This window comes from Battus philenor, unplaced genomic scaffold (genome assembly GCF_028537555.1).
Source record: "Battus philenor isolate CCGP_79_NKW_IND1 unplaced genomic scaffold, ilBatPhil1.0.hap1 SCAF_23, whole genome shotgun sequence".
NCBI classification, from domain to species: domain Eukaryota; kingdom Metazoa; phylum Arthropoda; class Insecta; order Lepidoptera; family Papilionidae; genus Battus; species Battus philenor.
Window position 1 is genome coordinate 2,353,445 of NW_027181686.1, and position 14,965 is coordinate 2,368,409.

The window sequence follows — 14,965 nt, forward strand, 5'->3', positions numbered from 1 at the left end:
CATATTTTGTACTTTAAAATTCCAATAAATATGTTTTTGTAAAACAAATATTCGTTTGCGTGTTTTAAATGCGTATTAAATTGTAGCAGGCAAAAAATTTTAAATTTCGAACAACAGCTCAAACTACCATGGAGCCTGGCCACCCCTGACATATACATATATATTGTTATTTTAAGAATTTTTGACATAAATAATAAAATAAAAAACTCATGAGGTATTTAAGAAATTTATTGCCCATAAGGCTAATTCCAAAGGCGGATTCACAATAAGGCACATAATACACCAATTATTTTTTCCTTAACATATGTCTTAATCAAAATTTAAAGTTACTGAAAGGCACATAAAAGAATTCCAAACAAAAATCATGATAACAGACATTTTAAAAATCATAGAAAAGAAATAAAAACCTTACATTGAATTGTACTTAATGCCTTATTTCAACATCTAGTAGACAACAGTTTTATGCTGGCTTACAAATAAAACAACATACAAATTATTTCTGGCATTGAATACAGATTGTTTTTCCAGTTTGTAATTTTTGCTATAGTACAACAATTATTAAACCAAGATGATTTATCACTGAGAATGCAATTGTACACAGGAATTAATTTTAAATAACAAAGGTTTCATGTTTATTTTTTGTTTAGTAACCACAAATTAAAATAGAAAATCATGTTCACACTGACCAGTAAGTACAGATGCGTCTCCTAATCACTATTATATAATTAGTCAAGAGGCATGGCAAGATGAGGGACAGAGACAAGTCTACTATTTTTTTTTCTCTTTCACATATAGTTACCTAAAGTTGACATTAAATAAACTGTTGTTATGCTAAAAGATAATATGTTCGCTTGTTTAAATTGGACAACAGATTTTTTTATATTAAAAATAAAAATTAAAAATAACTAGCAACACTAAACTTATGACTACACAAATGAATACTAAATGTGAGGCATTGAGCTTTATATGACGTTAGGAATTTAATCAACTGTTATTTAATTTTGTATATGGAAATTATTAGTCGCATATGACTACATACATACATAAATATTTAAATTCTGAAATAGCAGCATATTAAAATTATAAGGAGGACCAGAAAGTAAGGTTGTTTCTGTCAACATATTTTACAGAAAAATTGATTGCTTTTTACCTCTCCAGCCTTGAAAATTTGTATACTAGATGGCAAAAGGTTGTTGATAATGAAGGTGAACTAACAACTTGTTAAAAATGCAGTTGTACGAGTTTAACTTAAGAAAGCTACAATATTTCCGGTCTCCCTCATAATAAAAATAGCTAGTTATGTCCAAATTGTATATAAATCTATCATGATCAATGTTTTAAGTAGTGTATTACAAACCGAAATATAAACATCAGAGAAAAAGGAAGCAACTTAATAAAAAAAATGCAAGTGGTTATTATAATTAAAAAGTCATTCGAAATATATACATAAAAAAACGTATACAATTTTAAATTAGATTTTTGGTGAAATTAAAACTATGTTATTTAATTTTGGTGGGAGCGGTTTCTGTAGAAATCTCATCATTTTAAATTTGAATAATAAGAGATGACAGACAACTTGTTTTCTTCTTCTCTATCATGTTTAATAATTATTTCTACTGTCTTACTTCGTAAATTTATAATTTAAATTAATTCTGCCGTTTCCTTTAAAGAAATTTCAGTTATTTATTGGTCCATAAAATTCAATACCTATTTAAATTAAATATAATTTTTAATAAAACATTAAAAATTATTCATTTATAATATTATAATTTTTGAGCAATTCTTGGACCTATGAAATTTTTTTCAAGTTAATACTAGGAATCATACATGTGAATCCTAAATACAATCGGTTCCAGTAATTTCAAATCAAAATGTATCAATTTAAAAATATTTAACATTATTGTTTCTCCAACTGTATATAAAACCTTAAATCTAATGTACTTCTTAAACATAACTTAATATACATTAAAATTATAAAACATACAAAGTATGTATTTGTAAAAAAAACATAATAAGAAAAATAAAACTTAATAAGTAACATAGTTAAAGTTAACCAACACTATTTTCAGTTGGAAATCTCAAACATATGTATGACTGGATGCAACATAAGATGGTGGGACCAGGAATTTTGTGGAACATGTCCTCTGATACTCTAACTAAATATTAATAGAAGATAAACTAATTGGCATAGATGGCCACTGGGGCATAAAGGTTCTGAAGTGACTGAAGTTCCATGGAGTGGCAAAAACACATCTTAAGATGTCCAGCTACAAAGGTGAACAGAAGACATTGTTAAGCTCATCGTAATGGAGGTCCATGGCTAGCAATAGATGTCCTATGACTGAAATGATGATTCAATTTCAGCAGGGAATTACACATTACAATGTAAATGTAGCCATTATTATTGATATCAGTGTGAATGTAAAAAATCACAAATGCCACCTGGTGTATAACAAATAATCATTTACATAATGAACTTTATATAGAACCAGTCAGAGATGAAATAAAAAGGAAAATGAAAACTTACAAGAGCAGACTGGACAGACATCCAAACAAAGTAGCAACCAATTTAATGAGTCATGGCTCTTCATTGCGAAGGCTGAAAAGAAGATCCCCATCGATTCTGCTGAAGTAGTACTGGGACACTTTCTATGGCCAGATCTTGCTCTTCATGACAATTCGGGAAATTCAAGACATTTTGCATGTATATTCTTATGAAACAGACATCAACAACATATTAAAAAAAATCTACATATCTTTTGAAATTAATACCAATAATCATTCCATTATATAACATCAAACATCCTAGAGAGGCCTCTCTTATTTCACAGCTCAACTCAGACTAACTTGTCTATTCAGCGTTACAAAATGGAGAATTAATGTCAGTTCCTCCAAGACAGTCCATGTGACATTTACACTATGGAATGGAAATTTACTAGCAGACTCACCCTAGAACAATCAGCTCCCTCAAAGAATCTGGGTATCTATGTCTACTTAGATCGTAGATTCATGTGGAATAGGTAAATAAAAGCCTAAAGAAATAAGACAGGCTCATATATAAAGGCCGTTGTAATCCTTGATAACAAGCTCATAATTCTAAGATTCAAAGTGAACTGAATGGTCCACAAAAGACTGTGTTGGCGTGGCATAAAAATGGGAACTCACCATTTGTAAGGGGGTCAACCAAAATTAAAATAAGCATAACTCAGATATCTTAGATATACTTCCCTGATTTCTGAGAACCGCAGATGATGATGATGATAAGAAACACGTAAATGAGAGACTTTAAAGTCAACTTTACCAATTCATGGTGCAGCTGATGATTCACCTCACAATGTGCTGGTTGAAGAAAAAACAAATTTTGGCCATACCAATATATCTGCACATAATCTGTGGAATGATCGCATGATATTAAAAAAAAACCTAACTTCATCAATTAAAAGCACCATCATATTTTTGTATCAAAAAATACTAGTACTACATTATTTTTATTGTACTCTATGAATAGATTGATCTAATAGTTTGTAGGCAATTTTAGACAAAAACCCTTGTGGACACGAGAGCTTTTCATAGAGGTGGGTGGGTCCATTAACAGTTCTTGAAGAATCTATATTGCTAAAATATTCATCATGTAATGGCGTAAAGGGGGAATCCGATAGCACATTGATATAGCAGTGGGCATGCCACATAGTGCGCAGAACTAATGGCTATAAGCCTAAAGGATGACTTCGTATAAGTTCTTGGAAGAGGTTACAGATATACTGGTTCTATTGTAAATTTTGGGGAAGCCTTTAGACATTGGTCCAACAGTGGTGTTCTTACAGCTAAAGTAATCAGTCTATTCCAATTCAATGTAAAATGGTTAATTTTTGAAAGCCAATCTTGTCTGTAATGCCAGTAATTTGAAGGAAAATGTGAAGGCTTACTTATGGCATTTATTTTACTTCTCACACAGCATGTTTCTTTTAAATTTAAATTAGTTATAGTATCAGAGAACATAGTCATTTAACCTGCAAAAACTTAATTGTAAAATAAAACCTAATTACTTAATTTATATTTAAAACTATGTAAAAGAATAAAATTGAGACGGAATATGGTTATGATCAAAATTTAACATATTCAATACATAATTAACTTCAATTATTATGGTTATAACGGAATTTTGTAACAAGCAACTGTATTGATGAAGTTAAAATAGTACCTCGTTTTAATAACTATTAGCAAAAAACATTGGATAAACATGTGACTGATATCTCTAGCTATGAATAAATATTCAATTACTAAAATTTCCTACAGTATTATACATTTATGTCATTAAGATGTTTTTCTATAAATTCACTATAAATATCTTTTACAGTAAAATATATAGAAAACTCTATAAAAATATACATATACACTTTATTAAAAAATTTTGAACATTCTATAGCACCAATATTTCTGACACATTCCAATAAACTCCCATATTTTTTAAACAGTCTGCCAGAACAAATTTTTATATGAATTGTTATAAACTTTTACTTTATAATCCTGGATTATACGAAATATTTTTTGACATTGACAAATGCTGATTATCTGATGGCATTTTAAATTATCTCCAGGTTTGAGGTAGCAGTGAGCTGAAGGTATTTCAGACATCTTCACTTTACCACAGTTGCCTTACTGCTTTCACTAGATCAAATTTTTTAAGGTGGTACTGGTGATACCCCAGACATCCACAGGAAACTCTACAGGAATCTACATTGGCATGACAGCAAATGGAGGTTATGAACCCCATGATTCGTATGGATCCACAAAAATTTATGTGCTTTCATAGTCATATAAACTGTTGGCTTAACTTCACCAATCAAAAAGCACAATTTAGCAATTAATTCCTAATTATTTAATTCTTAATTGGAAATCAGCCGTTATGCAAATTTTTGGTTAGATTCTACAAATTTTTTTCTAGCTTTGGAAATTTGGTAGAAATGTAGCTGCCAGGGGGTCCACCGGATTCAGGTAAATTTTAAAAGTGGGAACCTCCTGCCTCGAGATATCACTGGATTGAAGTAACATCATTATGTCATGATAGGACCACATACCATCAAGTAAATGTTAAAAAATATACATATTTTGCAAAAACAGATTCAATATTATACTGCATAGAATATAAAATTTACTTCTTACCTTTGTCTTCTTGTTGTAAATTTAAAAAAATATATTTATAAAAAAATATGTTTCACTGTAAAAATATTACACTATGATCCCAATAAACAACTAGTGTCAAAACACCAGGTTTTCACTCAATTGTCACTCATTAAATATGTTAAACTTTGATTATAGCATCACAGCACTGTTTGAGAGAGCTTCAGTTTTTCTTCAGGTTTTCAATGGTGGTGGTAAGAGTTGCAAGGCAGCTGTGGTACTCATCAAACGACGCTTGATCATTCCTCTTGGAGGCTTCGCTGGCACTGAGCTCCATCATCCGTTGCATCACCTCCAGACCGGTAATGACTGTTTTAATACCTTTAATGGATATCTGCAATAAATAAATATTTGTTTTTTTTGAACTGGCCTTCTTAAGCACCTTTGAATACTTAAAACAACAACATAATGTTCATGTAATGTAATCTATTTCAATATGTTTTCATACATACTATTTTTGGTCCCAATATTTCCCTAAAGATTGATAAGACTGCCCACATTTTTTATTATTATGCATTTGTGTATTTCTTTACTTCCAGATGTAAATTAAAGATTAATTAATAAATAAGAAGTTAATTTTACTCAATATTTTATCCCCTGTTTATCAATGAAGGCCATTCCCCGATGTCAAGTCCGAGGACACAAAGGTAGACGGTTGTCACCATTTGGTTGCATAGCGTGGGTTTAGAGGCGGACTAGCTGGCGCAGTACTCAGGCTCACCAGCACATTGCGTAAAAACAAGAGGCACTTGTAATTGGAATGACAGGGACTACATAACAGTTACATTCTCTCAGAGGAAAAGGTACTAGGGAGAAAACCATATACAAATATGTTTTTTATACACAATAGAGTGTGGGGATCTTGCAAATATGTCTTTGCATACTAAAGCACTTAATGTTCTCAGAGCTATGAAGCATTCATTAAAGATAATACAAAAATTTATATAAAAATCAAATTAGTATTTTCCAAATAAAGGCAATTTAACTGAATGTCGAAAAAAATGTCCATTCCACATGGAACGGATTTTTTTCTTCATACATACTATACCAAGTGCAGTGCCGACATATAATGTATATAAAAAGTCGTTTAAAACCATTAACTTAATACTTGATTTTATTTTGTTTATTTCAAAATGATATTCACACAATTTAACTTATATAACCCAAAGAAGTCGACAAAAAAGAATTCTATTATAATAGGTAAAAAATATACACGTTTCCATGAGGATTACACTAACATTTCTACAGATACAATATCAAAGTGTTAAAAAATTACAACAGTTGGAAGAATACCTTTGGCAATACGACTAGTTGATCGTCGTTGTCTGTGACCTCAATCTTGACCTTCTTGAGGTTGGCGTGTGGCGGAGGTTCGATTGTCCTCTTGCCCTTGCCCTTAGTGCGGGTCTCGTCTTCGTCGCGGCGGAGGTCTCGGCGGGGACAAGCGCACACGCGCGCCCCTACACTCTGCCTGCCCAGCACTTCGCCCCTGCATCACATATTCCATGTGGAGATTCGTAGAAGAACCAAAATCACCGACGTAGCTCGAAGAATTGATCGACTAAATTGGGAATGGGCAGGGCACATCACTTGTTTAACCAAAGGTTCCCGAGTGACCAAGAGCTGGTAGACGTGTAGGTATCCCCTTCCCCCACCATGGACTATGGACTGACGGTATAGTCACGGTCGCGGATAGTTATTGGATCCCGGCAGCGCAGGATCGGTCATCAGAGACCTATGCCTTGCGGGCATCTAACGGCTGATATGGTGATAATGAAATTAATTAATTTTATGATAGATGCACCAGTTAAATGACAAAGTAAATTTCTAGCACGTAAACTGTCAGACAAGCGAAATCATAGTCAATTGTCAAATGCGCAGATTCAATAGATATTGCATTTTCTAAAAAAAAATTGAAGAAACTTTTTCAATGTTATTAGAAAACTTATAAAAACTGGTCAAGTTAAGGCATAACCAAGGGAAATGATACATCGTTATATCAATTTCTCATTTTTTTATAATTTAATAAATATATTTATCATAAAGTAACATATCAACAATATTTAAAATTTTTATATAGCAACACATAGCCATGATACATAGCTATGTGCTTGACATTGGACAGATTAAAAATTATAAAAATTAAAACCAAAACTAATTTATCCTCATTTATAACCTTAAGCACTATTTTTTTGGCCAGTATGGTATATCAGTTATGGCCAATCAATAAATATCTACTCACCTCTCATCTTCAAGAGTGAAAATAATAGCTATATTCCGCCTGTTGATCCCTGAAGAACAGGAGTTCTTGCAGACGAACTGGTACGCGTGCACCCCAGGAGCTGGAAACCGGACCACAACGGAAAACCAGGAGTCCGGACTCTCCACTTTCCCGCAGTAGAATACACCGGCAGTGTCCAAAGCTCGAGTTGATCTCAGTACATTCTTCACTGTGACCTTATTACCTGAAATAATTATTCTGTGAAGGTCAAGATGATTACCAAAACATATCAATGGGTATCAATATCCAAATCAAAAATTCTTTATTCGACATTTGATGGATTACATCTCTTGTTGAAGTCTGGTTGAATCTACCACCTGTTTGGATGGAACGCCTTAGATCTGAGAAGAACTGGCGGAAGAAACTCAGCAGGACTGCGTTTTTTTTTAATAATATAATATTTCAAACTAAATAAAAAGTCAAATAAATAGCCTAAAAGCGACCACATCATTCCCAAGGTGTTTTATCTTCTATAAAGTCTTTTACAGTGTAGTAACATTGGCATTAACACAAAAACATTATTTGACAATTTATTTTATAATCTAGCGTCGAAAGGTTTCTATACATTGTATGGGATCATATTGTAAGTGTCAGGTACAAATAATTTGTTTATTTATAGCTGAAGAATGCAGATGAAGAAAATTCATCCATTGTTCTACTATATATATTTAAAAGTAAATTGCCTAGTGTGCCCCTAACAATAAGTGAAATAAAAAGTGTAAAATAACTCAACCCACCGACTATGTCAATATTTATATGCTGATTACGATAGTACAGCTAAGTACATATACCAAAAATACATTTTTTTTGTCTGTCTATTTGTTCTGGCTAATCTCTGAAATAGTTGGACCTATTTTGACGAAACTTATACTGGTATATAGCTAATGTAATAAAGAATAACTCAGGCTACTTTTATTTTAGAACAATTCTTAAACGAAAATAAAAACTAAATATATAAGATGATTATTTTGCTAAATTCTATGTGGGTGAAGTTGCAGATACAGCTTGTTTCTTATTCAAAAAAAGATCATTTAAGGACAACACTATGAATAAAAAAAAATGTAATGTACCAAATCTTGGACCATCTAGCTTTAAGATGAAGGATTCCATTATAAAAGAGCTCAATTGGTTTCTACTAAATTGGACTTTTCTGGCATTCTTCTTATGATCTGCAAATGATCCTAAGCAGAAATAAATTATTGTTATGATAAAATAATATAGTATTACATTAAAAATTAACTTTTCATATACACAATTTGTTTTTAAAAAATATGACATTTGTATGTTGGCAATGTTATTAAATATAATGTTTAAACCATTTCATATGACAGCTCACCAGGGTTATTGGCTTCATGAGTGTGCTGCAGGCACCTCTCCACACGTTTCCCGGCCTGAGACTCATCGGAGAAGACCACTGTAGCACGGATATACATGTCCTGTCCCTTTGGGTACATCAGGCTCTGCTTAATTACATCCCAGTCAAAGTGGATTGGGAAGTTCACCTCCATGTCCACGTATATGCGATTCATAGTTGCAGAGTACTGGAAAGTTATTAATAATAAGTAATATAAATAAGCTTTTAGTATATATTTAGTGTTTTTATGAAGGAGTGACAGGAACAAATGAATGTTGTGGGTCAAAAATTGTAAAGAAATATAAAGATGTGTTTATACTTGCACGATTTTTTTTAATAGGTGTACAAGCAACAATTTAACATGTTCCATGCCATATGGGATGTATACGCTGCACTTTCCATGCAAACAATGTGCAGTTCTCATTGAAAAATAAAGGACATCCTATGGCCTCTTCCATACATTACCTTTAGAGCCTCTAGCGTACAGCCTACATATAGCATCATTCAAGTTAAGAATTTCAACTCCGGATCCTAATGTCCCTAGAAGCCATGGGCTATATGCTGTTTGTGGCCTGCCAATTGCCAATTCGCTAGGCTATATAAGTCACTTCCACATGTCTACGAATCATCTCATTCCTGATTAGATTTTATATAGAAATCCTGACTAGACTGAGAGCTTGCTAATAATGGTGAGTGTGAGAGCATGTTTCAATTGCATAAGTTTTCACTGGTAACGCGCATACTGTTTCTTTTCAGCCAATATATGGCATTAGGCATCTACTAAAGATCGCCACGATGACCTTGATACTGTGTTATCGGTCTACCTAGTGGTGATCCACCACGCATGTACCTTTCAGTACCCCAACCATTGGTCACATAAGCGATGTGCCCCGCCCACTGCCACTTTAGACGAGCTAATCTCCAAACTACGTCGATGATCTTGGTTCTTCTGCCGATTTCATGTTTGATTCGATCTCACAGCGAACCCCAAGCATACCCCCTATTGCTCTGTGGGTCTTATCCTTCTGATGATGCGCGTTGTAAGTGACCACGTCTCGACTCCGTATATCACGCATCAGTCTTATGAGTTTTCAGAATTTACTCACCAAATATTTCTTTTTATCAACTTCAGAACCGCTAATTTCCACTGAAAAATTCAAAGAACCCGCAAAGTTCTCGGTGGGTGGTGGGCCAAGTGGTGATTGCTGAAACAATAACATTAAAGAAATTTATATAAAAAACATAATATTATTTGAAAATATAGCAGAAATATAACTTATAAATCACTATTTCATCTAGAGTTTATGGCACCTTAGTTCGTTAAGAGCAAAGGTACTGGGACTTTTTTATTCTTATACCACTTTTAAAATTTAACTGGTTCTGGTGGACCTCCTGCAGCCATATTTCTACTATTTTTCCAAAACACTACAAAATTGTGAAGAATAAATCAACTATGGGAATATGTGATTTCCAACTAAGAGAACATTTAAAAAAAAGTGAAAATTGATCAGTTCATTGTGAAATATGCAAGTTTGATAGGACTTGGAGTGTCCAAACGCCTAGAACACCGGTGACAACTTGGTAAAACTACTGATCACTGGAAAGGTGACCACAGCCCTATCCGCTAGTTCAATCATATCCAAATCACGCTCGATACCTCATCAGGATAATGGGCAACAAATAATCCAATTCAAACTTCAATTTCACATATTTCTAAAAAACTCTTTAATATATTAACAATGCAATGAAAATAACTTACAGGTATGTAAACTTCATTTTGGAGAGTGTACTTCTGGGGCGCTTCCAATGTATCCTCTTCTATCGCGTAATCAGTGACATATAAATTATTATTTATAATACCAATGTCGCCAAGGTCTAAATTAAAATCCCTAAAAATAAGTATCATTAAATATATATCAATTCATCCTGGTGTGCGGTTTGGTGCTTATGCTTGTAAATATATAACTTTGTGTAAGTAAAATTAATATTAAAATTACCATTCACCCTAATTCTTCATCAAAACATTGTTTAATCTCAGTAGTACATTTATGTAAAGCTGTTTGACTTAACTTCTGAGAAATATTCAAATATATTCACAAACTTATACATTTACAAAACTAATCAGATAATTCCAGTCAAACAACAAAATAAATATAGATACACAAGCTGACCCTGCTAACATTGTTCAGCCATATATTAGGGGGAAAGTAATGTCGCTTTCTTAGGTTAAATTCACACAATTACGTTTTTAAGTTTTAATTTCTAATCAACAACATATTCACCTTCATTATCAACAACCTTTTGCCATCTAGTACACAAATTTATAATGCCAGAGCGGTAAAAATAAATAAGTTTTTGTGTAAAATATGTCGACAGAAACTATATTAATTTCCAGTCCCCTAATAAATTATTTTTAATATAAATATAACAATAATTAACTTATTGTAAGCATGTAAAAATGTGGTGTATAAGTCATAGTTGGCAAGAAGTGCTGTGAAGATATAGATAAGAAAACATTACACATTATTTTTGTTTTCAGTTATTACAATTTATACTATAGAATTCTTTAAATGATAATGATAAGTGTGTTCTTGGTGAATAGAAAATTATTGAAGTACTATTAAAAATAGTAGAAGTAAAAATAGAATAAGAAAATTGTGGTAAGAATAAAAAAAATTGGGGTGGCAATGCTTATCACTATGGAGTTAGAAATATAGTTTACAACCGATTCTTAGACCTACTGAATGTACATAAGAAATATTATAAAAATTGGGAAAGCCTTTTCACAGGAATGTGGCAACTAAAAGTGAGATGGGAGTATTTGATGTATATATATCTAATTACGCAATTATATTTCCATAAATTTAGTACTTGGATTGTACCTTCTGTCATGCACAAAAGATCACTGTATCTCTACACTGTTTAAACACACATTAAGTTTTGGGTCATGATGAGTTGAACAATTCTAAAAAAATTCTTTTATAATAACACAACTTTAACAACAAAATATTTCTCCTATGATTATTGTAACACAATGTTAAATGATATGTTCTCTGTAAAAGTCAAAATTAAAATAATTCCAAAATCAAGAATTCAAGTACAAAATTTAGGTCACATCTTGTAACTATTTTTACTATATAAATTGTAACAGACTGGTGGATCAAAAAAGGACCAAAGGGTCATCAATACCTATCCATTTCACCCCCATACATGTTAGGCAATATTCAATTGTTCAGTTCATGTTTAAGAATTTGAAATTGTTGAAAATATCCAATACCTTAAGAGAACTTACAATACAATGTTACTATTTGGAATAAGGCAAATCATTTTTAGCGTAAGACTAGCCGAAAACAAGGCCTTGAATCATTGCTGTCTAAAATTTTAAATACCATTGTGACAAAAAACTCTTTTTACACAATTAATTTTGAGGGTCTGAATAAAAAAAATCATGTCTTTCTCCTATCTATCTTACACATTACTAGGTTTTACTTATCTTAAAATAATCATTTTACTAGCACATATTAAAAAATAATAGAATAAGGAAAGAAATTTCTGCAATTTATTATATGATTAACATACTTCAAGTGTTTCTTGTTCTCTTCGAGTGTTGTTGTTTTTTAGTTATTTGCCTAAGTATGTAAACAATTGCATTTTATTTTCAAAGAGGCTAATAAATTGCACATTGTAATGTCATTTGATATATCAGTCATGATATATGCTGTATACAGTTTTCCAAACCCACATGCAATATGTATACCACATGTGAAATATATTTTTATTATAGTGCATTACGATTTAAAAAACTAAACTTAATTTGACTATTACAGAAGAATTTAACTATGATTTATTATTAATATTTTATTTAAAATATTATTTAATAACACAAAAGAAAAATACTGCCTACATAAAGGCAGGAAAGTTGTGATATAAAGCTTCAGAAGCAAAAAGTTAGAGAAGGCCTTTGGCATACAAATATGGAGAAATTCAACAGATCATAAATACTAAGCTATCTTGAGATAACATAGCCTCTGATAAAAAGGCTTCTTTTTCACAAATGTTAAGAATTCAAGTTCTTAGCTGTTTAAAGTAACAAATACCATATAAATTTGAATATAAATCTTAAGTTGTATGCTATTGATCTATTTGGCCATCTTCTTGCAGATTCATTTATTTGCAAAAAATTAGGTTCAGATACAATATGAACATTAATTCCTTACTGATTGACAGGGTCATATTCCCCAGCGAATTGAAACATTTCAGGAACTTGTACTTCTTCTTGCATTTTCAACTAATTGTTCAGTCACCTGAAAAAAAAGGTTAGCATTTGTTATAGTAGTGCAGTGGAAGCGTGCTGAGCCTTGATTCAGTCCCTTTTTGTTACATAATTCTATTAAAGTAGATCAAGAAATTGTTTTAGTTAGAACATCTGTCAACTGATCCTCTGAACTCATTTTTACCACATTGAAAGTGTCCTCAAGCACTATTTCTCTCACAAAGTAAGATCTCAGGTAAATGTGCCTCATCCTTTAATGAAATTCACGATTGTGGGCATGTCTGATAGCAGCTTTATTGTCTACTCTCAATGATGGCTTATCATATATGAACATGCTGACTTACATGAAAGAATGTAAGAAAATGGAACTGAATCAAGCAACTTCCTCATTTGTTAATCAAGGGAAGTGTTATAGTAATCTCATTTTAAATAGTTAAAAAGATAGAAACAAGAAATTACTTAGTTGCTAAGTTACAGTTCTGTTTTGTCAAGTGTGAAAGTTAGAGGGTGATTTCTTGTATAGTGATTATTATTTTTCAGCAATTAATGTTTCATTGATTGTATTATATATCTGGTACTTTATTTTTAAACTAGAACACCCTACCACCTTGCACTGCCATAACATTATTGAGGGAAAAACTCGTACTAGTCTTATATATCATCACATTTCTATTAATGCACTTTATCCAAGAGTTAAGGTTACAGAAAGTCCCTGGATAAAGGCAGCACAAGACCATTCACCATTGTAACCTTTAAGAGAGGCCAATGCCTTGTAGTGGGTTTCTATCAGCTGACATGATGATACAAGAGTTAGTAGTATTCTTTACATTTGTAAGCAATAGAAAGCTATAAGTGATTGCAGCAACCCACATTGAATTATAAAAAAATTATGATGATAATTTTTAAAGTGCAAAATGCAGTAGTACTAATTCAAGTTTTTATCATAAATTGAGATAAAATGCCAATCTCTCCGTTTGCGAGTTTTCATTTTAACTATACTTGTCCAATAAACACATGAAGCCGTATATTTAAAAAAAATGCTTAAAAAATACACAAAGTCGTAGTTTAAATAGAAACCAGTCCAGAAACTCCTAAAATAAACCATAAAAATCAAAATAAGAGCTAGAAGATGCTTTTGCGTCGTGCTAGCGATAATATTTATTCTATGATTTTAATAAAAAAATGACAATATTTGGCCTCCGTGTAAACAACATTCTTAGCCCTAATCAAGCAATGGCCAAATGGTAAATTATGGATTTTTGATACTAACTTAACCTTATAAATATTGTGTTGATTTAATGGTTTCTTGGTTACATTCTTCTCAAAAAAATTACCAAAATGATTAAGAACAGAATCATCCAGATATTATAATGGTTATAAATACAATCACATTCTTCATTTTTCTTTTGAAAAGTAGTAACTGTATAGGAAAGTCACTCACAGTTAAGCCAATACTTGGAGACACGGCAGACAGTATCCTCAAATCTACCACTTCTCTGACACCAACTATATAGCTAAAACGTACTCGAGCTTATCTTCTCATAAAAAAAAGTTTTTTTTAACTAACTTTAAAGATGCGTTGTGAATAAAACGAAAATTTACACATTCGTATAAACTCGGACAAAAGCAACGACCGATACTCCTGAACTGCGACAGATGATATAAAAAAATAAAACTTTTATATAGACTAAAAATTGTTTTATAATCACATTAACAATATTAAATTATTATAAATGCAAAATTCTTTTTTTTTAATTATACGGCTGTAAAAACACTTTAAATAAGGACACACAAACTTCAAACAATTAGTCTTTCAACGAGTTCTTCGTGAATAAAATGTCAAAAAATTTTGTATTTAAAAATATAATACAAATAA

The 14,965-nt window shown here is 31.7% G+C and overlaps 1 protein-coding gene across 1 annotated transcript; it reads right to left on the minus strand.

The window, feature by feature from the left end:
- Positions 1–1,414: 1,414 nt before the first annotated feature.
- p53 lies at positions 1,415–14,721 on the minus strand. Its single transcript, XM_068767209.1, has 8 exons — positions 14,531–14,721; positions 13,034–13,120; positions 10,576–10,705; positions 9,923–10,021; positions 8,799–9,003; positions 7,424–7,646; positions 6,475–6,670; positions 1,415–5,515 (listed from the first exon to the last, which is right to left on the minus strand). Exons 2-8 carry the CDS (start codon positions 13,096–13,098, stop codon positions 5,345–5,347), a joined length of 1,089 nt encoding a protein of 362 aa, XP_068623310.1. The 5' UTR covers positions 13,099–13,120; positions 14,531–14,721; the 3' UTR covers positions 1,415–5,344.
- Positions 14,722–14,965: the final 244 nt, after the last annotated feature.